The following is a 25,621-nucleotide window of genomic DNA, read 5'->3' on the forward strand; positions in this document are numbered from 1 at the left end:
GCACTATTCTTCAACTACCTTTTCATACCAAATGGCTTTTGACCCATGTGAATATGTTACCTATTCAACAAATAATTTGTAATATAAAATAATTGTTCAGTGAAGACAAGGAGGACAATGACAGCAAAAAGACCAGTGAATTTGGCCCTCAGGAAGACCTCAGTAGGAGCAAGATTGGAGAGGATCAAGGAATACGCAGGCTGTTAGGAAACAGAGACACTGGACACATGCACACACATACACATATAAAACCATATACTACATACCTATATATAATATATATGGTATCTTTGGAGGGGTGCACACACATACACATATAAAACCATATACTACATACCTATATATAATATATATGGTATCTTTGGAGGGGTACAAAAAGAACTGATAACAGTGGCTGCATCTGGGTTGAGAAATTAGTGATAAACACTTGCCCATTTGTATAATTTTAACCTTGTTCCATGAACATTTATCACCTATGCCTAAAACAACAATTTAAACAAATATTGTTAGGAGAAGGAAGGGGAGGGAGGAGGGAGGGAGGGAGGAAGGAAGGAAGGAAGACCACTCCACACTTAACAAAATTTGGTGGCAAAGAAGGCATGTGAGATGAATATGTTTGTAGGGACCAAGATGGTCAAATTGGACTTTTGCTTTATTCTGTTTCCCCATCCCAGTTCAAGAGGCAATGATCGCTGGGAAGAACAGGCACTGTAAAATCCAATAAACTACACTTTGATACCAACTCTGCCACTTCACTTGTTGAATGAATTTTAGGAAGTTATTTAACTCTCTTAGCCTCAATTCTGCATCTCAGAATTAGGGACACTACTAAGTACCTCTCATACATTATATTACTTAGTCCTGGGAGTCTAACATGCATATTTAACAATTTTATAAGAAAGTTTGGGAATGACTGATCTATGTGACTCACTTTTCTCCAATGCTATGGCACACAGAATATGGTCACAGTAATAGTTAATATTTATATTGGAAAGAAATCATGAGGTACAAAAGGGGATCTTTTAAACAAAATTCTAAAGTATAGTGGAACAAACATAGGATTTTGGCAGACCTGATTTCAAATCACAATTTTACCACTTATTGGTGTTACTTTGATAATGTTCTTTGCTCTGAGTCTCATTATTTTTATCTGTAAAATAGGAATACTATCAGTTATTTTATAGTAGTGATGAAAATTAGAGATTACACATATAAAATTCCAAGTACATAATTGGCATTTGATTAGTGGTAACTTTGATCACCCCCGGCCTAGAATTAAGGCTCCTAAGCACACGAAAGCAGTCATGCCAATTTCCTACTTTGCACTTCCATTCCCTTGCCCCTTCAAAATAGCACTCCAAAAATAAAAGCACATTGGCTATCCCTTTGATTTTTCAAGCACCTATGAGGTCAGCCAAAGATTTCCCTCCTGCCCTTTGAACTTTTAATTTATTCTCAAATGATTTACTGGCTGCCTGGCCTCCAAATGACCATGCTAGCAGTTATGTCCTTCCTCTCTGAGGCTCTGTTCCTTTGATAACAACAGTGTCCCTGATGGGATTTACCATTCCCATACTCGAGGAGAATGCTTCCAAGATAATTTCTTTTACTTTAGAAGCACATTAATGGGAACAGAATTAAAAAGCAAGCTAATATTCCCACCAATACTTGCAAAGGCTGAATCATGTTCTCTAAGACTTTCTCAGATTGTCTGTACTCCTTTCAAACTTACTATGTGATACTGATAAGAAGAAACATTTCCTAGCATCCCTTTTGAGGCCTGTTTCTAAAGTTTGCTCCAGTAAGACCAACTCTCCAGCAGTAGTCTGAACAGGAACAGACTAAGAGGAAACCCCCACAGTGTATCTTTTAAACTGTTACAGTACTGCCACTGTGAGTTTGAATCTACTCCTTTTAGTGCCCTGGCATAACCTAACTGACTTCTACAGAGACAGCCACCAATTAGATTAGGCCCTATTAGGAAGAAGGACAGAGATGGTTCTTACTGACCCTTCTCAGCATTCTCAGCTTTGAGTGAAATAGTGAGAAAAGGAATGTCATGGTCAAATAATGAGGACACTTAAGGCATTGGGTATAAATACCAGACGGTGACTCATATCCAAGGCTAGTCAGACAGAACACGTTAGGGCTTGCTTAAGCAAAAGTGAAAACACACACACACACACACACACACACACACACAGTATGTTCACATTAAGGTACCTCCTTTCAGTTGAAGCTGTGAAAACACTTGAGTCAGGTGGAAGACTCATACTATTCCCTCCCAGAACACATAGCAAAAAGATGGGTGGCTACTGTTTTAACAGTCTCATGGCAACCCTTCCCAACAGCAAGGGGAATACTATAATCATCAGCCAGTAGGCCTCTCTCACATACAAACCTCAGAAACACAGTTCACACATAGCAGTTGCAACAGGAAGGAACCCAACTGTTGCAAACCAAACTCCAGGACAACCCCCATCCTCCACTGCTGCCATCTCCCCACACATCCAGGGTTGTATCTAGGATCACTCTCATCTTCTGACAATACCATTATTTCCTTCTTATGTTCCCTCTGTCCCTAGCTCATATGTGTGTGTTATTCAAGGCCCACCCCACTTATGAGGTATCACAGAAAGACTAGAAAACTCGGCTAGTATATCCAACTCTTCAAGTCATATCTTCTAATTTGGGATAGGAAGTAGAAAGGTGAGAATGACCAATTACTGAGTACGAAATTTTTTCTTTACTCCTCCAGCTAATCATCATGGAGAGTCCATTCTGTGTTCTTTGTTAATGATGGTATAGTAGCCATTGTCCTCTAGAACATTTTCATCCAGTAAGGCAGACACAAGGCAGCCAAAGTACCCAAAGATTTCTACTAGAAAATCAGAATTCCAGAATTCCAAAAAGGGAGCAATTAGTTATATGAGAAGCCAGCTGAGATGATGCCCCTGAGGCTTAGAGCTAGAGCTTGAAGGTTAGGCCTAATTGGGTGGAGCAGAGAAGAGAAAAGAAAGCCTTCTAAGTATGCAATCTGAAGCCCAGCCACTCAAAGAACATCAGGATGAGGAGTTTCCCACATATGTTTGGAGAGCAGAAAAGAAACCATTCTGACTGAAAACTCAGGTCCTGGAAGAAATTCTAGAAAGTAAGACTAGAGTCAGATGGAGAATGGTCCATACACTAAGCTGAAGTAGTTTGGGCTCTATAATACAGGCAGCAGAGAGACATTCAATAATTTTAAGTGGGAAGAGTGGGGATGATCAAAGGGAGGAAAAGCATTGACAAGGCCACTGTAGTAGTATAACTGTTCCAGACAGAGGTTTCTTCCTGCCTGTCCCAGCTTTTGCAAGATCCTCTTTCAAGGCTGCCCTGTCTGAGCTCACTATCTCAGAGCTCATTACTTTGCATCTCTTTCAGGTTGAGTGAGATATCAATGATGTTTCTTATTCTGAATGAGACTCCTAATGTACTGCAGTTGGTCAGAGACTTAAAAAAATGAAGCTTCATCCAAATCTTCTGGTTTAGAAGAGAGGGACATACACCATTTCCATTTTTGTAATAACATCAGTCAGCTTGGCCCCTGGGTCACTGGTCTCTTCTATGAGCTCAATGGAGGAGCAGGAGGAGAGAGGGAGAGGGAGAGGGGGAGAGAGAGAGAGAGAGCTGCCAGCATAGGGCAAAACCTGATTGTCAAGTGCTTTTCTGGGGTCTGTTCCAGATCACTGTCACTTATAGGCTTAGATTAGAGCTCAGCCTTAAATTAGTGCTCCAAACTAGAAGCCAGAATGAGAGGTATAAGAGCCCTACCTGGGTCTTAGTAGTGGGAATTAACTCTCCCTGATCCTTAATTCTTTTGGCTTTTATTAGTGGCTAGAAGGGTAGAGGGATGTAACCTGAACCCTAATGGAGCTGAGAAGGGCTAAGAGCCAAAACTCTCCTTGAGCAGATACAGTATGTGCAGAGCCTGGGCAGGTTTCAGAACACTGTGCATTTCTCCAGCCAATGGCATGGGAAAATATGAAAAGTACTTATTTAACCCTTTACATCCAGAGGGGAAGAGTATCATTCTCCCATCAAGCAGGGCTCACACAGCAGAGAGACATTAGCAAGCTGGTTCTTCTAAAAGTCAGAACACTCAGGTAGTCTTTTTCACAAAAATACCCCCAGCAGCTAGATATTCAAATCAATTTTAAACATAAATTACAAGCTATTTCACCTTGTCAGAGAGAACAGTTAGGTAAAGTAAGCCTGTGCCCATTAGTTTTGTAGACAAAACTCACTTTTTGCTAGGGAAGGAGTGAATAGACCAAGTCCCATAGCACCCACATCTTTACATCATTCTGAATTTTAGTTTTTCAGCATACAGAAAGGCAGGTGATGCTGCACAAAATAAGTAATGGATCTAGAAGGCAAATCTAAAAAGGATGGGGATAGGAGAAGGGTCACCAGGCCCTTCTGCACACAGAGTTAACCTTTTCTGAGAATTACATGCAAGTATGCAGGGCATTGGGCCTAGGGTTTGGATCAGATAATCAGTCCAAATGTGCAAAAAGGATCTTAATAATAAAGCAATGTTTTCCACCCAAATTTGCAAGAAATGAATTTGTGAAGAGAATCCCCATTTTCTCCTTATTTTAATATAAAAATCAGGATAAGATTTTGGTAAGGACACCACTGAAGGCAAGTAAATAGTACTTGAAAGTTTAACATTGCTTTTTCAAAGGTCACACTTAAGAACCAATACTACTGTAGAAATACTAATGATACTCACAAATTAATAATACTACACCATGCAGAGTATCAAACTTACAACAACAAAAATGCAATACAAACTTGAAACTCCAGTGGTTTGAGGTTTGTTTCCCAAGCCTCTACATTGTGTTTTTCATATAGAGAAAACAATCCTTAAACATCTTGGCAAGTCAACTGAGGTTTTTTCACAACCTAGAACATTTTAACATTACAAGCGTCATGTCTGAAGTTTGGCCTTGTGTCAGTTTCTTCTATTTTTTGTTTGATTTTTGGACTTTCACTTAAAGTACTTAAAGTACTAAGTACTAAGTTAAACAGAAAGAACTTCATTCAGTAACACCTGAGGTGGCTAGGCATCCTGCAGATTGGGGCTAGCAAGACCAAGCTATGACCAGAAAAGCTGATTAAATAACAATGCAGGCCTGTTCCAATATCTGTTAGGGCATGAGATTGTCTGGCAATTAACTAATTTTCACAACAATCAGCAGACAATAAGTAAGTTGTCTTATGTTAACCATTATGTTCCTAAAATAATTATTTGTTGTTTTAACTGATCAGTGACCTTAAAAAATCCTTTTTATTTTGAAATAACTTGATTGTTCTACAGACACCTCAGTCTCAAAAGATACAAAAATGGACTAAATAAAACTGGCCAGCCCTCCCAATTCCCATCACCACTTAGAACCTTCTAGGTTAAAAATACTGGATTCCCCTTTAACTCCTACCTCTCCTTCATTTCTTCAGATCCAACTGGTATGTATTCCACTAACCTCTAGCAACTTGCTAATGTATAACAGTCAGCACATTGCCAAGATGACTGATTCCCTCAAAATGTGGTCTTTTATTGTTCAATGCAGGTCTTTCCTCATGGAAGCACTTATGTGGCTGGTACTGTGCTAGGGGCTTTATTTTTAACACATTAATCTCCCAAAGAATAAAATCACTACCTACTCCAAACCTGAAGCTTTCTATAGCCCAGTTTTCTGAGTTCTTCAGAATAACTGGCTCATGTCATTCACCTTCACATCCTATTACTCTGCAACAATCAAGCAGAGATCCATTGATTCATTTATCCAGCCACACTAGCAATATGACATTGAATAAGTTACCTAACCTCTCTATGCCTCAATTTATCTTCTGTAAAATGGGGTTAATAAATGAGTCCATATGTGTTAAAATAGAAAGCCAGTGCCTGACCCAGGATATACACTATGAAAGTATTTGCTAGAAAACAAATAAAAGTGACAGTTATGGAGCTTGGTGCTGGTTTCACAGGACTTAAGAAGAATAACTCAGCTCTTAAAACAGGTACTCAGTAAGTTTAGTGAAGGAGTTAAGTGAGTAATTAAACAAACAACATATCCCCTGACCTTGGGGAGCTCATGCTTAGTCAGTTCACTGTGGGGTGAACCAACTGATCTTAGTCTCCTGTCTGTCTTTAGGACATGCAGCACTTACAATAACTAGAATGAATGCTTTTCTTCCTCCCTAAACTACATAATCCTATATATCCGTCAAGGCCTAAATCCAATTCTTCATTTTTTCACAGCCTACTCAATCATATCAGCCTATAATGAAATCTCTTCTCACTGAATAAATGTTGCTCTTAGATTATACCCCATGGTTTCAGAACTTTAAGGTTTTTGTTTCCTGGGTTTGTAGTAGTGCCTTTCTTCAATAAAACTGTCACTTCCAGGGAACAGGTCTTCTATGGTGGCTATCTCTTGAATTCTCTAGTTTAGGGTTAGGTACTTTACAAAATGCTCAACAAATATGTGTTGACCAATGGGTTGACTGATTGACTGGAGGCTTAATTGAGAGCTCTTAGGAGACAAACAAGGGTTAGCATAGGCTTTCAAATTGCTGGCTATTCAGACATTAGCCAGAAATTATGTCTGGTCTTCCAACTTGTGGTAGCAGCAGGAGACATCATATTAAAGGTGCTCTGTCATTTCACATATCTCTCAGTGATTTGGTAACTTCAGAAGTTTAATTTTTTAAGTTCAAAATTATCTTAAGAGAATTGATATTTAATAAGGGATACTGCCCTGGCTGGTATGGCTCAGTGATTGAGTGGCGACCCACGAATCAGAGGGTCACCAGGTTTGACTCCTAGTCTGAGGCACATGCCTGGGTTGCGGGTCAGGTTGCAGGGTGAGAGGCAACCACACATTGATGTTTCTCTCCCTCTTTCTCCCTCCATTCCCCTCTCTAAAAAACAAACAAACAAACAAACAAACAAATAAATAAAATCTTTAAAAAATAAGGGGTACCTGTGGAATGTTTTTTATTTCTTTTTTAAAATTTTATTTGGTTATTTTTTTATTGTTGTTGAAGTACAATTGTTATTTCTTTTTAAAATCACATGCATACCAAGTATTTACATGAGATAAAGGATAAAATCAATCTCCCTCTGCACAGGAAAAAATGTACAAGTTTTATTATATTCATTTTGCAAATGAGGAAATTGAGACACAGAGAGGGAAATGACTTTCCCAATGACAGATAAATAATTATTGACAAAGCAAATACTGAAATTTAGGTCTTTTGAATCCAAGCTCATACCTCTTACTCTGATTTGAGATTTAAACAAAACAAATCAAAAACCCTTCCTTTGACCCTGACCCCTAAGGGGTACATTGGTAATATACCAGTTTTTTAACTCAATTATAATTCTCTGATTTCTCTCTCATTTCTTCCCCACCCCTCTTCATATTCTTATCCAGTTCTCCCTCTCTCTTTCTTCCTTTCACCTATGAAAACATGGTATTAAAGAAAGAGACTTGGATTTGAAGTCAAACAGAAGTAAATGTCAGTGGCAGCTCTTCTACTTACTGTGTGACTTGGAATCTGTTACTTAACTTTTCTCAGGCTTCAGTCCCTTCATCAGCACAATGGGGACATCAATATCTACCTCAGAGAGTTACTATAAAAAGTAAATGGGAATATATGTAAAACACCTGCAAGAAGTGGTATTTGCCACATAGCAGGTCCAGTACCTCTTCTATCCCACCATATCTAGGCCATGACCATACTTTGGGTTCAAGAGGGTGCTGAGATCCAACCAAACTACATTGCCTCCACCCAGTGAGGCACATCCACACAAGTGGAATATCCAGGTCCTTGCCTGGTCCACTTTTCAGCCTGTTGTCTTGATATTCCCTGATTGCAAATTGGAATTGACACAGAGCTCCAAACTCAAAGTCAAATCCTCCAAATAACATGAAAGTCAAGACCAGACACTTATCCCTCAGACTGCAAGATGTCATCACTCACCATCTCAGTCAGGTGATACACCATCAAAAGCTGCCTACCTGCAGAAGTTTTCAAAGGAGCTTTTACTTACATCAAACAAAAACAAAAAGAAGTGGAAAATAGCAAGGCAGCCCAACAAAGACAAGACTTTAGCATGTCAACTTCTCATAAGCAAAGATGGGGCTGCAGCCATGAGACTCTAACCTATTTCCAGAATAACTAGTTGAACCAGATTTACTCCCAGCTCTACCTCATCTCACCACAACCCCCTCCCCCAAAAGAAAAATCAATTTCTGATGAACCGTGAAAGGCAGTATAGGAGAACCATTCAAAAGTTTCCTGCCAGAGGCCCAGGAAGAGAGACAACCATACAGCTGGGAATCTACTGAGTGGCATTAGTGTGGGGGCCAGAAGACATCACAAAGGGTCTGTCCATCACTGGGCTTAACCCTTGATCCTGTCAAATTAGTCTCACCTCCCACATTCCTTGCAGATGTATTATTAAAAGACTTGAGTGGAAGTTAACAGACCATGCCATATGCCATCCCTGAGAATATAGCCACTAGGAAACAGCCACTTCTGGAAAGATAGGAAGCAGTGTGGAGAAAAGCAATGCACTGTAAGAATTGCCTGCTGTCAGTCAACCTTCACACTTTCACAGCCTAGACCAAGCAAGGATCCTGGAAGCCTTAGTGATCCATCAATAAAGCAGAAGCTTGTCCCATGGACAGTAAGAAAAGAAACAGAAGGGTACAGAAAAGTGAAGTAACATGCCAAGCTTATTCAGCAAGTTGATAACAGAGTATAAGGAATGTGACAAAGGTCTTGTCCTCCACTGAAACAGGATAGAGAGACACAGCATGAAAGAATTTTCCTCTAATCTGGTTATCAATTTGCTGTTTTTAAACTTTATCAACCTTAATTCTGTGAGTTTCTCTCACCTCCACTGAAAGCATAGCTGAGTCAAGTGCGACTAAGCTGGTATAGCAGACTAGAAAAGTCCACTGTGACCAAAGAAGAAAAAAAGTTGGGTTTTAGACAGAGGACAGGGCAGCCAATGAATGAAGAAAGAGGCAATGAGACATGAATGAGACAGTCCAAAATGTAGGCAAGCTTCAAGCAACTGATGCTGATGTTTGGGGGCTGGGAATCAAAGGCAGAAAGGATAACTTGGATGCATTGAAAATGTGTCTTTGTTGCTATTAGGCAGTGCTCACCCTGTGACATAACATAGTTACAGACTCACACCATAAGAGTAGGACCAGAGGTGAAGTCAAAAGGGAGGGGTTAGTTACTTTGAGAAACCTTCTTGATCCTTGCAACTTCAGTGCCCAGTCAGGATGGCTAGCTGCCTAAGTAAACATGCCAGTATAATGTGAGAAAGAATGGATCATCCCTTGCAAAACTAATGTCTTTTACACTTGGCCTATTTATACTGGATGGGGCAAAGGGTTTCAAGGAGACAAACCTCTACCCCATCCCTCTACTCCAGGGGTATTAAACTCATTTTCACCAGGGGCCACATCAGCCTCGCGGTTGCCTTCGAAGGGCCAAATGTAACTTTAGGACTGTATAAATGTAACTACTCCTTAACAGTTAAGCAAGAGCTTGGTGCTGCCACTGGGTAGAAACAAGGTGCTGGGCAGGATAAAACAAGGTGGAGGGTTGTATTCAGCCTGCAGGCCTTGTGTTTGCCACCTGTGCTCTACTCCAACACAATTTTTACCCAGGTAAAATAATATCTCAACTCATCCATTAATGATTTAATTGAAGTCTGTCTGAAGGGGGTTCTTTAAGGGAGTACAAGGAATAAAATACTGGCTCCACAGAAGCTGACAGTGATCTAGGTACCAAATAAGCAACATAAAAGGGTATATTGCTGATAATAAGATAACTCAGGTAAACTTGGAGTTCAGTTTCAGAAAGAAATTTAACCATGCATACACTGTGTTCACACACACTCATGGATATGAGCATTTTTGGCTCAGATAGTAGTAGAAACTTCAAACCCACCCAGATCTATATAAGAGATATTGAGAGCACTTGTTCCTAACTTATGAATGAATTGCTTTCCAAGAATACCATTTGTAAATAAGCAGTTGGAGCTTTAAATACAGTTTCCTATAGACAGAATATGGTGAATGGTGGTTGGATTCTGTAATTATATTGGCTATACACTATGGATTAAATAGGCCTTTCCAAACTGTTCTGAACCTAGCTATTACCAAAAACATTGTGTCAATGGAACATATGTTCTGAATATTGCCTCTTCTCCAGGCTTCTCATCCTTTAATAATAATGACGATTAAGTTCCACTCTAATATACTCCTCATCAGGCCTTTAGTAGCAAGAAAAGGTATTTATTTGCCCAAATCTGGTGACAAACTGGTAGATATGAGGACATGGAGAAATGAAGCCATGGGTGCAAGAACTCCAGGAGGAGTGACTCTTGTAGGTATTCCAGGTACAGAAAGAAGACCTCAGAACCCAGGGATGGCAGCATCGGCAGATTTTACAGTCAGTGTCATTGGTAATGTTCAGGGAGATAAATATCTGACAGGAATTGAGGACAGAAACTTCTGTCTAAATTCCTACATAGGTGCTCTGTAAGTTGGAGGCTGATTATATGTCACATATGGTCAACATCTTCAATCTTTTTTTTTTTAAGGTAAGATTATTTCTTTTTTTAAGATTTTATTTATTTATTTTTAGAGAGGGAAGGGAGAGAGAAAGAGAGAGAGAGAGAGAGAGAGAGAGAGAGAGAGAGAGAGAAACATCAATGTGCGGTTGCTGGGGGTCATGGCTTGCAACCCAGGCATGTACCCTGACTGGGAATTGAACCTGAGACACTCTGGTTCGCAGCCCGCACTCAATCCACTGAGCTACACCAGCCAGGGCAACATCTTCAATCTTAGAGACACATACTTTTCTCAAAGGGGGAAAATTAAGTTTAAAGAGGTTACTCCTACAAATTCCAAGCCAGCAGTTGGGAAAAAATAAAATAAATTAAATCTGATGTTTTAGAGTCTGACTTTGACACTATCCATTAAATGCTACTTTCTTCTTCTATTATACAAATTCCTTCTCTGTACTTTGTATAAACATATTTGCTCCTTGCATCCAGGACTTATATTCTCTCTCTTATCTTCCTTAGAAAACTTTTCCCAAGGCTGACCTGGGCTAGGAGCAGGTCTAGGGGAAATTCTAATTCAATAATAAGAGATTAAATATTTCCCTCCCAAATTTATTATGCAGCGGTTCCATATGCCTATGCAGAGTCCTTGTGCAGGTATGTCTTAACAACAGCACAGATACCTCCACTAAAAGGCTTTGCTCGACACAGGATCTTCACGTGGCATGGACTCAGCTGTATTTTTTTAAAATAATGATCTACTCAACTTTGGTCAGACTCTTCTCAGACACTGTATTCAGCTGTAGGCTCCATAACTCAAGAGGAACATGGACAGGCTGGAGTGTATCCAGAATGGGAGGATGAAACCAGAGTGGAGACTAGATCTCAACAGCTGAAAGAACTACGACACTTTAGTCTAGAAAAGTGAAACAAGGGGGCACAGTTTTTGTCTTTAGACCTCCCAAAGGCTTTCCTGAGACACAGAAAGCACCCCTGACAGTGTGGTCCCAGAAAGTAGAGCTAGGACCCACAGATGGTAGGTAGAGGGAGAATGATTGCAGAATGATTCCTATTAAAGAAAAAGCTGTCCATAGTCAAAATTTTCCAACAGTGAAATGGACTAGCTAATAAGGTAGTGAGCTCCCCCATGACCAGAAGAGAATAAGTTCAGCGCTACTACACAGAGGCTCATAGGTTAGTTAAGACTAAGATGAGCTGACTTTCAAAAGGTCCTCCTCACTCTGAGAATCTGTGATTCTAGGTGTCCTCCAAGAACAGCATTAGATTAACAGCCCTGAGTTGAGTCTGCTTTGGGTGGGGGTAGGTGTGTGTGTGTGTGTGTGTGCACATGTGTAAGCACATAGAGGGGTAGTGACAGCAGTCTTTCACTTGATTTCTGCTGTTCATTAACTTTTCTCAGATGGGTCAGCATCCTTTCCCTACCTCATCCCCCCCAGTTCTGAAGAAGCCTAACTATAAAAACTGTGGTGATCCCTCCAGAAAATCACTCTATAAACACCAATCTCAAATCTCTTTTAAAAAATTCTGGGAGGGGGTTGGAAAAAGCAAGGGGATAGACCATTTTAATTTTTTAAGGGACAGCACTCAAGTATCTTCTAGCTAGAGTTGAATTATTTTTTTTGTCTGAGGTTTTGATGATGGAAAACCCTCTAACAGGCTTTGCCTTTTTCACTTCAGGGAAAATCTGTGTGTATCTCAATATGGTACCAGGTGTATTATGACAGTCTAGCATGCCCAAAAGTAGTGTGTACCTGAAGTTCAACCAGAGGTTACCAGAAATAACACCTGCCCTTCTTATTCTACCTCCCTTCAACTTTCTTTATATCGCTCTGGATTAATTCCTACCTGTATCCCCAAATGTCTTCTACATTCTGGGAAAGGATAGCAGTTGAAGATGTGAGGCAGTAGACATCTTTGCTGATTCAAGAGGCAGAGAGGAGGAGAGAATTCATGTAAATAACCATGCTGGACTAAGCTCCCAAGAAGTATACCCCATGAAGGTTCCATTGTGAATGCCAAACCCTGGTCTGGGGGTAGGACCAGCCTGAAACACAGCTAAAAATGTTCACAGGAACTATTATTTCTCATATAACATGACATCTGCACCCAACAAGAACTCAAACTTGCAGCCAAATTTACTGCCAACCACAAGAGAGCCTTAATCTGAATTTACCCATGTCTTCTTAAAATCTCAACTGCCTTTTTGTGTGTTTTTTTTTTCTAGAAATATGCTCACAGTGGGGATGGGAAGGGGCTAAAAACAACTTAAAGACCATGCCCTGCCATTTTCCCCAGAAAACAGTATTAGTTTGCCCAATTCATTCTCACATCATCTTTGATGCAAATAGACACTTGGGTCTAGAAAGAATGAAATGATATAGAGACATTAGTGCACATTAAGGATAGAAGGTGAAGCTTCTTTCTCTTCTAGGCTACTCGCTCATCCTACCTAATTTTGTTCCAGGGCAGTAACTAATCCCCACTTCCTTCACTGTGCCAGAAAAAAAATGGACCAGGTAAAGGGCAACTATGTAGAGTAGGCCTGTCTTCTACTTTGTATTATCCCCCTACACACACACCCTATTTTCCTCCTTTTCCTGCATCCCCACAGTGGTCTCCACCTTTTTTTCTCCATCCTTAGCCAATATCGGCACATTTCCAATAACAAAATGAGTATAGGGACCTTATGCTCTGCTATAGCTCAGCATTCTCTCTCTCTCTCTCTCTCTCTCTCTCTCTCTCTCTCTCTCTCTCTCTCACACACACACACACACACACACACACACAGAATAGTATACAATTTGAATCACTGAGGCCTCTGAGAGGCCTCTATTGATGCAGAATCATTAGTGCCAGAACCTTGGAAAGGTCACCTATCTCCAAAGAGGATCTTTTCCAGTGCAGGGAGCCAACTTCACAGATGGATGTATATACTGTACAGGGGGACTCCTAGATAGCAAAACAGACAAATTTGATTAGAAGACAATCCCCACTTCATCCAGATGGGCTCCCTTAGTCAATGAGGTAGTATAAAACACACACTGGGAATATATCCTAAGACTCACAAAACACCAAATCAAAAGAATTTATGCATCCCTATGTTTATAGCAGCACTATTTACAATAGCCAAGTGCTGGAAACAGCCTAAGTGTCCATGAGTAGGTGAGTAGATCAAAAAACTGTGGTACATTAATCCAACGGAATACTATGCAGCAAAAGAAAAGAAGGAATTCCTGCCTTTTGTGACAGTATGGGTGGAACTGGACACTATTGTCCTAAGTGAAATAAGTCAGTTGGTAAAAGACAAATATCATATGATCTCACTTATAAGAGGAATCTAATGAACAAAATAAACTATCAAGCAAAATAGAATCAAAGGCATAGAATCATGAGACAGACTGATGGCTATAAGAGGGGAGGTGGGGACTGGATGAAAGAAGGTGAAGGGATAATATATATGAAGTACCCATGGACGTGGACAATGGTGTGGGGATTGGCTGTGGGAGTGAGGGGGTAGGCTGAGAAAAGGGGGAGCAAAAAGGGGAAAATGGGACATCTGTAATAGCATAAACACTAAAACATGAAATGAAAAAAGACAGCAACAAAAGGAATTAATAACACCAAGGTCATGGACCCAGTTCCCTTGTGGGTCATGTTTCAATGTGGAAATTATAAACCATCTCTAACATTTGCTGAGTGGATAAAACAACTGTGAGACATTTGTATAATGGAATAGTACACTGCTATAAAAAAGAAGAAATGTTTACCCTTTTCATAAATGGACTTGGAGAACATTATGCTAGGTGAAATAAGCCAGTCAGAGAAAGACAACTACCATATGATTTCACTCATATGTGGAATCTATGAACAAATTGAACTAACAAGCAAAATTGAAGACAGACTCATAGATGGAGCACAGGATGACAGCTAAGAGGGGAAGGTTTGGGGTTTGAGGGATTGAACAAAAAAGAAAAAGGACTCATGGACATGGATGACAGTGTGATGATTGCAGGAGGTGAGGGGATATAAGACGCGCTTAAATAGTAATGGAAAAAATTAAAATAAAATTAAAATAAAATAATAAAACAAAAGGAGACATACCAAAAAAAAAAAAAAGAACCTCTAACACTTGAGCTAATCAAAAAAGCTTTTTTTAAAAACATTTCCTCTTTTTTTACACTTGATTGTCAGGAAAAGACTGAATGAATCTCCATAACTTTGGGCAACTGAATGCCCCACATTCAGGGAAATCACAAAAGCTGGTAGGAATTGATGACTTCTCCAACCTAATCATTTTGTAGTCCAAATGTTCTTCCTTGACAAATACAAGGTCTGTCCAGAAAAATTCCAGCCATTATTAATATAAGAATGGCTTGTGTGACATTGATGTAACCTGGCAGCCAAGGAGAGTGGACTGGAATGTGCACATGTGAATAGTGACAACTAGTCAGTAGGGGCAGTAGACGCCATTGAGTGAGCATGTGTACTGTGTGGCTGTCACATTCAAAATGACTGAGGGAGTAGAGCAATGAATCTACACCAAATTTTGCTTTAAGCTTGAACATTCCTCTATGGGAACTATTCAGATAATTCAGAAGGCTGCAGCTATAGACAACTGGTGATTGGAAGCTTCATCATGACAACATGCCTGCCCATGCTTCATGTCTCATGCAGTGTTTTGGCAAAACATCAAATCACCCAGGTGCCTCAGCCCCCATACAGCCTAGATTTGGTGCTGTGTGTCTTCTGGCTTTTCCTAAAACTAAAATCAACTTTGAAAGGGAAGATATTTCAGATGGTCAATGAAATTCGGAAAAATATGATGGGCCACCTGATAGAGATTAAGAGAACTGTTTGAGGTCCCAAGGTGTCTCCTTTGAAGGGGACCAAGGCGCCATTGTCCTATGTACAATGTTTCTTGTATCTTGTTCAATAAATATCTCTATTTTTCATATTACCTGCCTGTATACCTTCTGGACAGACCTTGTATGAGGTAGATTTTCATACTGCATACACTCTTTCCTCACTAGTCACCTTTTCTCAAATTTGTCCACTCCCAAGATGCCTCCATCTTTTCTACAAGCTATCTCCAAGCATGTATGCCATACCACCCAGACCCAAATCACTTTTGGTTTTTTTCCCCATGGCACCAAAGGAGGTTCTCCATTTCCAACCATCATTCTTGTATTTTACTTCCATCTCTGCCTGACCTGAGATCATCACAAGTACTTGGAATCATCTAAATAATCCTCTCCTATTCCCTGAGCCCAGGCTTCATCACGAAGTGTCTGCAACCCAGTCCTCGCCTAGTGTGGAACCACAGGCTAGTACAGAATGGGTGGCTGGTGTGGGAGGCTGCCAAGACTGTATACGGACCTAAACAATATTGCCCCATGCCCCTTTACAAACTCCAGAACTACCAGAGAATAAAAAACTTCCCAAGAAGTAGAAAATATGATAGACTTGGAGCGTACCACTGACTCATCATATGATAGACTTAGGCAAGCCACTCAGTGCATCACGACCTCAGTTTTTCCATCAGTTTCTCCGCAACCTTCCCTGACTTTCTCACAGGGTGGCTGTAAGAGGCTAATGAAATAAAGGATGTGGAAACACACTATAAACAGTAACCCTGTGTCCAAATGGATCAAAGCACCATCATCCTCAGTCTGCAACCCTTCTGAGGCAAAAAGGGCCAGAACTAGCATAAAAGGTTGGTTATTAGATCATCATAGTCTTAGCCTAGGGAGAGCAAGTGAGGTATGCAGAATCCCAGAGGTAGTGAGTAGCAGAACAAGGATTGGAACCCAAGTTTTTGATCTACCAGTGTGTTTCTCTTTCTATGCCCTTCTATCCCATCTCCACCAGTGTGTGCAGACCGAGGCTACTTTCCAGAAGAAATCTGTATTGTTCTGAAGCCTAAGGGGAAGCAAAACTAAGATAGAAAAATGAAAAGGGTGTTAATGAAATGTGCCACAGAGTATATTGGCAAGAAAAAAAAAAACACAGGCAATCACTACACTTAAAAAATGCTATGGCCCCTTTATATAATGTTGGGGCTAACCAGGGTATAATAGCTGGATTTCACTGTAAGGAGCCAGAATATTTGGGAGGGATGGGAGAAATGAGTTTACCCTCTGCCTCTCCAAATGTATGTAATAATGAGCCTTCGTACAATAGGGGTCAACTGTACATTCAGCGAAAAAGGAATCATTAAAAGCACTCTGCTGTCAACACACGAATCACTTCCTCAGCAGGCTGTCTAAGAAACCCTCATCTACCCTCAAATAATCCCCCAGCCAGACCGACCACAAATTGCTGGCTGCCCCATACCTAGTAACACCCCCTGCCATGCTAGTCCTGGCACACAAAACAATCCATCAACACAGCAGCAAGCACTCTCTGGGGTGCTTCTCAGGATGGGTCAGACCTGGGCAAAGGGCAAAAATGACCTCTCCAAAATGGTTGTTTAGGCAAACTGTGGAAGTTCTGTGGGTGGTGTAAGTAGAGAAAGAGAGGAACTGCCAGACCATGGAGGGCTACATAGCCAGTTGTGACCTTGATGGGAAAGGGGGAGGGGGTGGAGGAGTTTGATTAGAAGAAATTCCTGAAGGCCAGGATTCCCCTCTCCAATGGAGGTGAGAGTTTTTGTTTAAGGAAAAGCATATTACCCCCCCTACAGAGAATACTGGAGGGCAGTGCCTTAGGAAGAGGTATGACAGTGGGTTACAAAGGCATCTCAGCCTGGTTAGAAATTAGAAATACATTACTAGTATAGGGGGTGAGGATTTGGGCTGGTTATTGGTGTTGGGGGAGGCTAAAGATCTCAGGTTTCCCCAACAGCTCCTCAAAATTTTGCCTCAGCATACCTCAGACTGCTTAAGCTGATTGGTACACTCTATGGCAACATCCCAGGGTTGCTAAGAGTGTGGGCTCCAAGGCCTGAAGGATCCCTACACTACAAATTAACCAGCAGCTCCAATGCAATGCAAAAGTAGCACAGGATAAGGGGGGGGCGGAATTCTCGCTCCTGCTGAGACATGACCTACGTTAAAAAGCCAAAAAAGAAGTGACATTTGTTCCCTGCTGAGAAGCCACATCTTTCTATCTCCAGCCCAAACCCACACCTACAGCCTTAACTGCAATGTCAGAGAGTTGGAAAGGCTTTTCAAATTTGAGCATTTAAGAGAAACACAAAAACAAAAACAAAAAAAAATGGGATACATGAAGTTCCTTTACTTGGCCATCTGGCTCCTCAAGGTGAGTTGTCCTACAAATCTCTCTTCCCAGTAACAGCTCCAGCGGCCCCTCACCCTCACCCCTACGAGGAATGGCTCGCTTTGGGGGTTCTGGAGCGCTTGGGAGAGCTCCTCTCCCTGGTCTTCAGCTGCAAGTTGGCTTCCAGCAGATCACAGCCTCCTAAAACAAACAAACCCTGGCGGCGGCGGCGGCGGCGGCAGCAGCAGCAGCAGCAGCAGCAGCTACAGCACAGCTGCGCTCCATGGCGCAAAACTTTCCTCCACACTTCTCAACGTGCAGGAAATCTCTCTGGCGCTGGGACAGGACTCGGGAGGGGGGGAAAGGCCAAACTTAAGCGGCGCGAGAAACGCCCCACCAGCTGAATGGATGTGCGCGCGTCCGGCCAGCCGTGGGAAGTGAGGCTGACGAAAGCCACCAATGCCTCATCTCCGTTCCCACAACAGACCCTCGCCCTGCAACCTGCCCAGATAGGATGGCCCGCCAGTCGACCAAGGGCCACCTCTGCTGAGAAAGCTGCCAAGCCGCCTTGCCTGTCCCGTCAGCCCCTCAAAGTCCCGCAGGGGCACGATAACTTCTAAGGAGAAACCCCCACCAGCCACCACTTCCTCCAGTCAAACTGAGGGGTGTAGCCGCCCCGAGGTGGAAGAGCAAAAACTGCCCCAGAGCCTCCTAAGAATGTCTGCGTGCAGGGCTCTAGCCCGAGGCCAGCCGTGCTCCCGCCACCCTTAAGGGGTGTCTGTGCCTGGGCTGGTGGGGCGAGCCCCCCTTGCTGCTAATGCGCCACAAGGGGCTTTCAACCCTCAGCCCAAGCCAAGTTTTAAAGTTGGTCTGAGGGCCCATCCCACAACAGCCTGTATACGCGTTTGCCCATTCAAAGTTGGGCACCGCTGGGACAGAGCCGCCAGTTCTTACCTTCGACACTGTGAGCGGTTCACAGTGTTCCAGACCCCCCTTAAGGGTGAAGCCCCAGGGCGCCCCCCCTTGTAGCTGCACAGGGACGTACTGGAAAGACCCAGGTCGGTTCTCCATCCTCCACTCGGCTCAGGCGCCGCAGGGCTCCTTTCCCGCAGGGGCTACGTTGCCTCCGCCCCCAGCTGCTCCGCTACTAGCGCCCTCCAGCGCTGCGCCACCCCGCACCACCCTGCTCCGCCTACTCTCCCGGCTGGAGACGCTCCGCGGAGAGCGAGTGCGAGGAGGAAATGACACGGAGTTGGAGAAAGGGGGAGAAAGGGGGGAAAGGAGAAGGGGGAAAAAAGAAAAGAAAAGAAAGAAGGAGAGGCGGAGGGATGGCGTGTAATGGACAAGAAAACGGAGCAATAAGAAGGGGCAGTCACTGGGACCTCGCCTATAGGATCGCTGGGGAGTGGGAGCAAGGCGAGGCTTCACATCAATTGTTACATTGTTTCTCTCAAGCTGGCCCCCACTTTGGTCCTCCTCCTTACTGCCGTGTTCCCCGCCCTTCCAGCCAGCAGAGGCGAGGGGAGGTGAAAGTCGTTAATGTGGATGGCCCTCGTGGCCGAGTGGGCTGAAACACTGGTTTCCCGATTAGTGTGTTCTTGTTTCTCTGCCTTTTTCTGTTAAAGGTCCCGAGAACCATGTCCTAGGAGGGTTATAAGGCTGCTAATTTGTGGATCTTGCCTGGAGGGATGGAAATTAAAGCAAGTAGGCCAGCGAACACAGTGGGGCTGTGTGTGTACGCTGCTGTGTGCGTCTGCACTAGGTGTGTGGGGTCATTGTGAAACATTGCCCCGGAGCACAATTTAAATAAAGAAGCGTTTTGAGGATGCCCCCTGCCCGGGCTCAGCCGCACCCAGCTCAGCTCTGGCGGCTATGGGTAGCACTGTGTATGTTCCCGTCATCTGGAGTTCCTGGCACGGCCTTACACTTGCCCCACTGAGATGACCAAGCCATGAATCGGCAAACTTTATGACTGGCAGTATTGTTTCCACTCCTAAACAAACCTACAGGAAAGAGCACCCATTGATAAGCTGGCCAATTAACAATGTTGTGCCTTTTGAAAGAATCAGCTTTTGGGCAGAGCCCACAACATCTCTGCTCATCTGTTTATGCTTGAGGCTGTAGTTTCTGAACTGGGCTTTTAGAATAGGACAAACCCCCCTCCGCAAACACACACACACACACACAAATACCCACAGTATTAGTCTTGAAAAGCAAATTCGTTACTAAATCTTATGTTGATTTCTCATTCTTGACCTGGGCAGGTTACCATCCTTCTCTAGGGCATCCTTTCTTGGACCCACTTGAAGGCAGTGAGTTTTTAAAGGGCTTCACACTAGCAGGGAAAGTTTTGACAATTCAGTTGTGACTCAACAGAATGTTCCCACTCTCTCTTGCCTGTTTAGCCCCTTGCCCTCTTCGTATGCAGCTTCTTTCTCATTGCCAAGGAGCACACTATGGCACACTTCCTTCCACAGTTAGCTTTCTGTAGACAAGGTTTCCACTTTCTTCTTCCATTTCCTTACCTGTCACTGCCTCTTCAACACACTTCAGCCTGCTGTGTGCCCCAGCAGGCCACTGAAAATTCTTTCACAGGCATCCCTCCCTTCCTCCCTCCCTCCCCCAGTCCTTTCTTTTCTGCCTTCTAGACTGTCTTAATTATATGATGCTGACCTGAGTTTTCTTTAATAAAACAGCAGTTTGAGTGTCTATAGCCCACTTTTTAAAACTCGTGAGATTAATCCAATGGGAAAACACCTTGAATCTTTTAGACTTTTAGACCTGCAAAAATAATTTTGATTATGAACTTTTTTTTCATTTCCCCTACTAGAAAGCACAAAATTTGAGAAAATGGCATTTTAGCTTGTTGATTCTTGATTGTGTGTCAACCTATGACAACATTCAGTTGCTCTGTCCCATTTTGAAACTCAGCATTTTTCTTTTTCTTTTCTTTTATTTATTTTTAGAGAGAGGGGAGGGGGAAAGAGAGGGAGAGAAACATCAGTGTGTGATTGCCTTTCATGCACCCCCACACTGGGGATCTGGCCCACAACCCAGGCATGTGCCCTGACTGGAAATGGAACCGGTGACTCTTTGGTTTGCAGAGCAGTGCTCAATCCATTGACCCACACCAGCCAGGACTCTTTCTTTTTCTTTTGGGGGTAAGACTCCTTTCTCTATGATTGTCACTTGCTAGAACTCAGCATATTTCAGTATCAGCATACTGAAATCTGTAAAGCTCAGTTCACAGGATATGCAGTCATCACTCAGGGTCTACTAGAATTATGTGTCTAGACTAGAGGAAAGAGATTTGGAAACAGGAGACACATGTGAGCCCTGGCTTTGGCACTAACCAGATGGGTGACCTTGGGCAAATCACTAAACTAACTGTTTTCAATCTCATTTTCTTCATCTGTAAATTTCAGCTAATAAGCCCTGACCAACCTACCTCCCAGGCCTGTTGGAGACTAAAATAAAATAATACATATGAAAACACTTTGATAAGGAAAAAGTAAAAACCCTCACAACCTTATTATGAAAGTAAACACTGAGCTAGCCTTTAGACAATCTATTTTCATTTCAAGACTAACTTCATGCTGATGCCTTGTTGCACTCTTCAGTTTACCTTTCATCATTATAGCAGAAGAACATAAATTACCTAGCCTCTGGTGCTAACAGCACATAAGTTGACATTTTGAACATAGGATGGCTAGATAATGTTGCTTGCTTACTGATAACAATAAACACTACTAGCATAGATCTCATTCTTTCCTAGTAGTACACTTAGTGGGAGCATGATTATATAGTGGAAAGGGTATGGGGTAGAACTTGAGGCGCCTGGATTCTCATCTGGTTCTGCCATTAAATTGCAGTGTGATAGATCATTCCCATTTCTGTAAATTGAAGGGATTGAACTATTTGATTTCTTATATTCCTCTACAGTTTGCAAATTTTGTGACTACTTCCTGGCAAGTGGCTACACATAGTATATGTACAAACAAAAGCTTGATGATGGAGATGAACCAAGTGAAAAAGCAATGGAGAAGAGTCCAGGGCTGTATTTCTTTATGTGTGCTTGTGTTTATGTGTGTGTGAAGTCACTCGTGACCAACAGATAATGAGTTCACATAAAGTACATGAATTTGCATGTGGGGAAAAAGGTAGGAAGTCCAGTAGGCAGATAGAAATAGGAAACTCTGCATTAAGAGCGGAATGGTGATTGATAATACACATTGGATTATAGTTTAAGCCATTTGGAGTAGATAATCTCACTCAAGGATATCAGAATGATGTGAAAATGTGGAATTAGGTAGAATCTTAGATTATGCTAATATAATATTTAAAAATCAAGAAGAATCACAAAAGGTTTAAAAAAGGATTAGATAGAGAAGGTAGGCAAATGGCCAGTCAGCAGAAACAGGAAAGAGAAATTTAAAAAGTTTGTTTACTTGTACTTCATTAAAAAAATAACATCCTCGTGAAGACTTTTTTTTTCATTAGAATGCTACTGACCAGTTTATCTTTTGGGGAGAAAGAAGACTGAAATATCAGTTCTTTTCTGAACTTTTCTTAAAAGAAAAAAACTTTCTTAGGCTTTCCCAGGCAGCTGCCGAAGATGGCAGAGGGGCAAGTGCTGGTGTTCAATGGCCAAGGTCCTCTCCTGGGCCTACTGGAGGCAATCCTGGCTAAGCAGGTGCTGCTAGGCCAGAAGGTGGTGGTGGTGCACTGTGAGGACATCAACATTTCTGGCAATTTTTACAGAAACAAGATGAAGTACCTGGCTTTCCTCCATAAGCTAATGAACACTACCCCACCATGGGGCCCTTACCACTTTCGAGGCCCCCCGTGCATCTTTGATGGACCGTGTGACCCATGCTGCCCCACAAGGGCAAGTGAGGCCAGGTAGCCTGCCTCAAGGGGTTTGATGGGATCCTGCCACCCTATGACAAGAAAAAGCGAATGGCAGTCCCTGTAGGCCTCACAATGGTGTGTCTGAAGCCTACATGGAAGTTTGCCTACCTGGCCCATGAGGTTGGCTGGCAGTGTGAGGCAGTCACAACCACTCTGGAGGAAAAGAGGAAGGAGAAGGCCAAGATCCATTACCGGAAGTAAAAGCAGCTCATGAGGCTATGGAAACAGGAGGAAAAGAAGTGGAGAAGAAAACTGACAAATACACAGAGGTCTTCAAGACTCATGGACTCCTATTCTGAGCCCAATAAAATTGACTGTTAATTCCTCATGCTTGGCCTAGCCTGCCCTTTCTCCATCACTGCAGTAGGATGCGGGGGACTGCCAGGGGCTATTGTTCCAGGGCCACGGGCACCCTGAGCCTTAGAAGGCTGGGGACACAGAAAGGGCCTTAGTCACTGCTGTTTAAGAAACATCTTTTAAAACACATATGTGACTCTGGATGTACTGTGATCTACTTGTTCATGACAGTTTTGGGAAACCAACACTTGAAACAGCTAGTTCCTTTTCAGTAGTTATCAGTGAGTTGGAACTCAAGTTTAACTTTCCACACTGTCAGATACCATACCCTGCAGCCATTAGGATGTAAGTGAATGTGGAGACAGGAAAAACTTGGTATTGGACAAGGGAACTTAGAGATACACAGCCTGGGGCTGCCAGCCACAGAGTCACAGGCATCACCCTTGCACATTCCTGTACCTTGTGATCACAACTGAATAAATTATTTTTAAAGAAAAATAAACTTTCTTAAATGAATCCTTTGTAAACCCAAATTTGAATATAATATTCCTCATGACAGTACCTTGAGCTTCTCTGAATTGAGGACTCTAGAGATCCTAGTGAAAGCTACACTATCTCTCTCCTAGAAGGCCTCACATGATCTCCCAATGTTATATACAATTTGGTCTGAGGCTTATCGACCCTAGCTTCAGGATCCTTACTGTAGTAAAAAATACATTTTTTTACATTTGGTTAAAAAACACACAAACATAACGTGAAATCTATTCTTTTAACATATTTTTAAGTGTACAGCACAGTATTGTTAACTACATGCACAAATGTGGTCCAGCAGGTCTCTAGAACTTTTCCATCTGAATGACTGAAACTTTACACCCCTTGAATAGTAATACCCATTTCTACCTCTCCCCAGCCCCTGGCAACCACCATTCTATTTTCTGCTTCTATGAATTTGACTACTTTTGATGCCTCATATAACTGGAATCATGCTGTATTTGTGCTTTTTGAGACTAATTTATTTCACTTAGCATAATGTTCTCAAGGTTCATCTATGTTGTAGCATATGACAGTATTTTCTTCATTTTTAAGACCAAATATTATTTCATAATATGTATATGCCATGTTTTCTCTATACATTTGTTGGTCAATGGACATTTAGGTTGTTTCTACCTCTTGGCTTTTTTGAATAATGATGCAGTGAATGCAGGAGTGCAAATATCTCTTCTAGATCCTGATTTAAATTCTTTTGGGTAAATATCTGGATGTAGGATTGATGAAATATATGGTAGTTTTATTTTTAATCTCTTTAATAACTTCCATACTGTTTTTTATACGGGCTGCGCCACTTTACATTCCCACCAACACAGCACAAAAATTCCAATTTTTCAACTTTCTTGCCCACTCTTGTTAATAGGGGTTTCTCTTGTTTTGTTTTTAAATAATGGCCATTCTAACAGGTGTGATATGATATGCATTGCATTTCCCTGATTATTAGTGACACTAAGCATCTTTTCATAAATCTGTTGGACATTTGTATGCGTTCTTCAGAAAGATTCCTATGGAAATTCCTTGTCCATTTTTAAAGGAATTGAACAGACAGTTCTCCAAGGAGGACATACAGAGGACCCAGAGATACATGAAAAGATGCTGAGTATTGCTAGCTATCAGAGAGATGAAAATTAAAACCACAATGAGATACCACTTCACACCAGTCAGAATGGCCATCATAAACAAACCAAGTGTTGGAGACATTTGGTGTTGGAGAGGCTGTGGAGAAAAAGGGACCCTAGTGCACTGTTGGTGGGATTGCAGACTGGTACAACCACTATGGAAAACAGTGTGGAATTTTCTCAGAAAACTTAAAATGGATCTGCCTTTTGACCCAGCAATTCCACTGCTAGAATTATATCCTAAGAACCCTGAAACATCAATCCAAAAGCACCTATGCACCCCAATGTTCATAGCAGCACAACTTACAATAGCCAGGTGTTGGAAGCAACCTAGGTGTCCATCAGTAAGTGAATGGATCAAAAAACCATGGTACATTTACACAATGAGATTCTATGCAGCAGAAAGAAAGGAGCTCCTACTCTTTGCAACAGTATGGATGGAACTGGAAAGCATTATGCTAAGCAAAATAAGCCAAGCAGTAAAAGACAAATATCATATGATCTCACCTTTAACAGGAACCTAATGAACAGAATAAACAAACAAGCAAAATATAACCAAAGACACTGAAATAGAGGACAGGATGACAGTGACCAGAGGGGAGAAGGGAGGGAATTTCAGGGGAAAAGGGGAAGGGTTTACAGGAACATGTATAAAGGACACATGGACAAAAACTAGGGGGGTGGAAATGGGAGGGAGGAGGAAGGGTTGGAAGGGTGGATTGGGATGGGAGTAAAAGACAGAAAACTGTACTTGAACAACAATTAAAATAAAATTAAATTAAAAATAAATAAAAATAAAAACATACACACACACACGAAATTCCTTGCCATTTTGAAATCAAGTTATTTGCTTTTGAAGGAT

The 25,621-nt window shown here is 42.0% G+C and overlaps 1 protein-coding gene and 1 pseudogene across 2 annotated transcripts in view; one reads left to right on the plus strand and one right to left on the minus strand.

Annotated features, from left to right (window-relative positions):
• SHROOM4 (shroom family member 4) overlaps positions 1–19,272 on the minus strand; it is a 262,555-nt gene extending 243,283 nt beyond the window's left edge. For both annotated transcript variants that reach the window (XM_036017050.1, XM_036017049.1), the window contains exon 1: positions 18,839–19,272. In XM_036017050.1, the coding sequence (XP_035872943.1) occupies positions 18,839–18,955 (117 nt within the window). In that variant the 5' untranslated portion in view covers positions 18,956–19,272. The remainder of the gene's footprint in view (positions 1–18,838) is intronic.
• Positions 19,273–22,484: 3,212 nt separating this feature from the next.
• Positions 22,485–23,590, plus strand: LOC114505707 (annotated as a pseudogene).
• Positions 23,591–25,621: the final 2,031 nt, after the last annotated feature.

Source organism: Phyllostomus discolor, chromosome X, assembly GCF_004126475.2.
Source record: "Phyllostomus discolor isolate MPI-MPIP mPhyDis1 chromosome X, mPhyDis1.pri.v3, whole genome shotgun sequence".
Taxonomy (NCBI): domain Eukaryota; kingdom Metazoa; phylum Chordata; class Mammalia; order Chiroptera; family Phyllostomidae; genus Phyllostomus; species Phyllostomus discolor.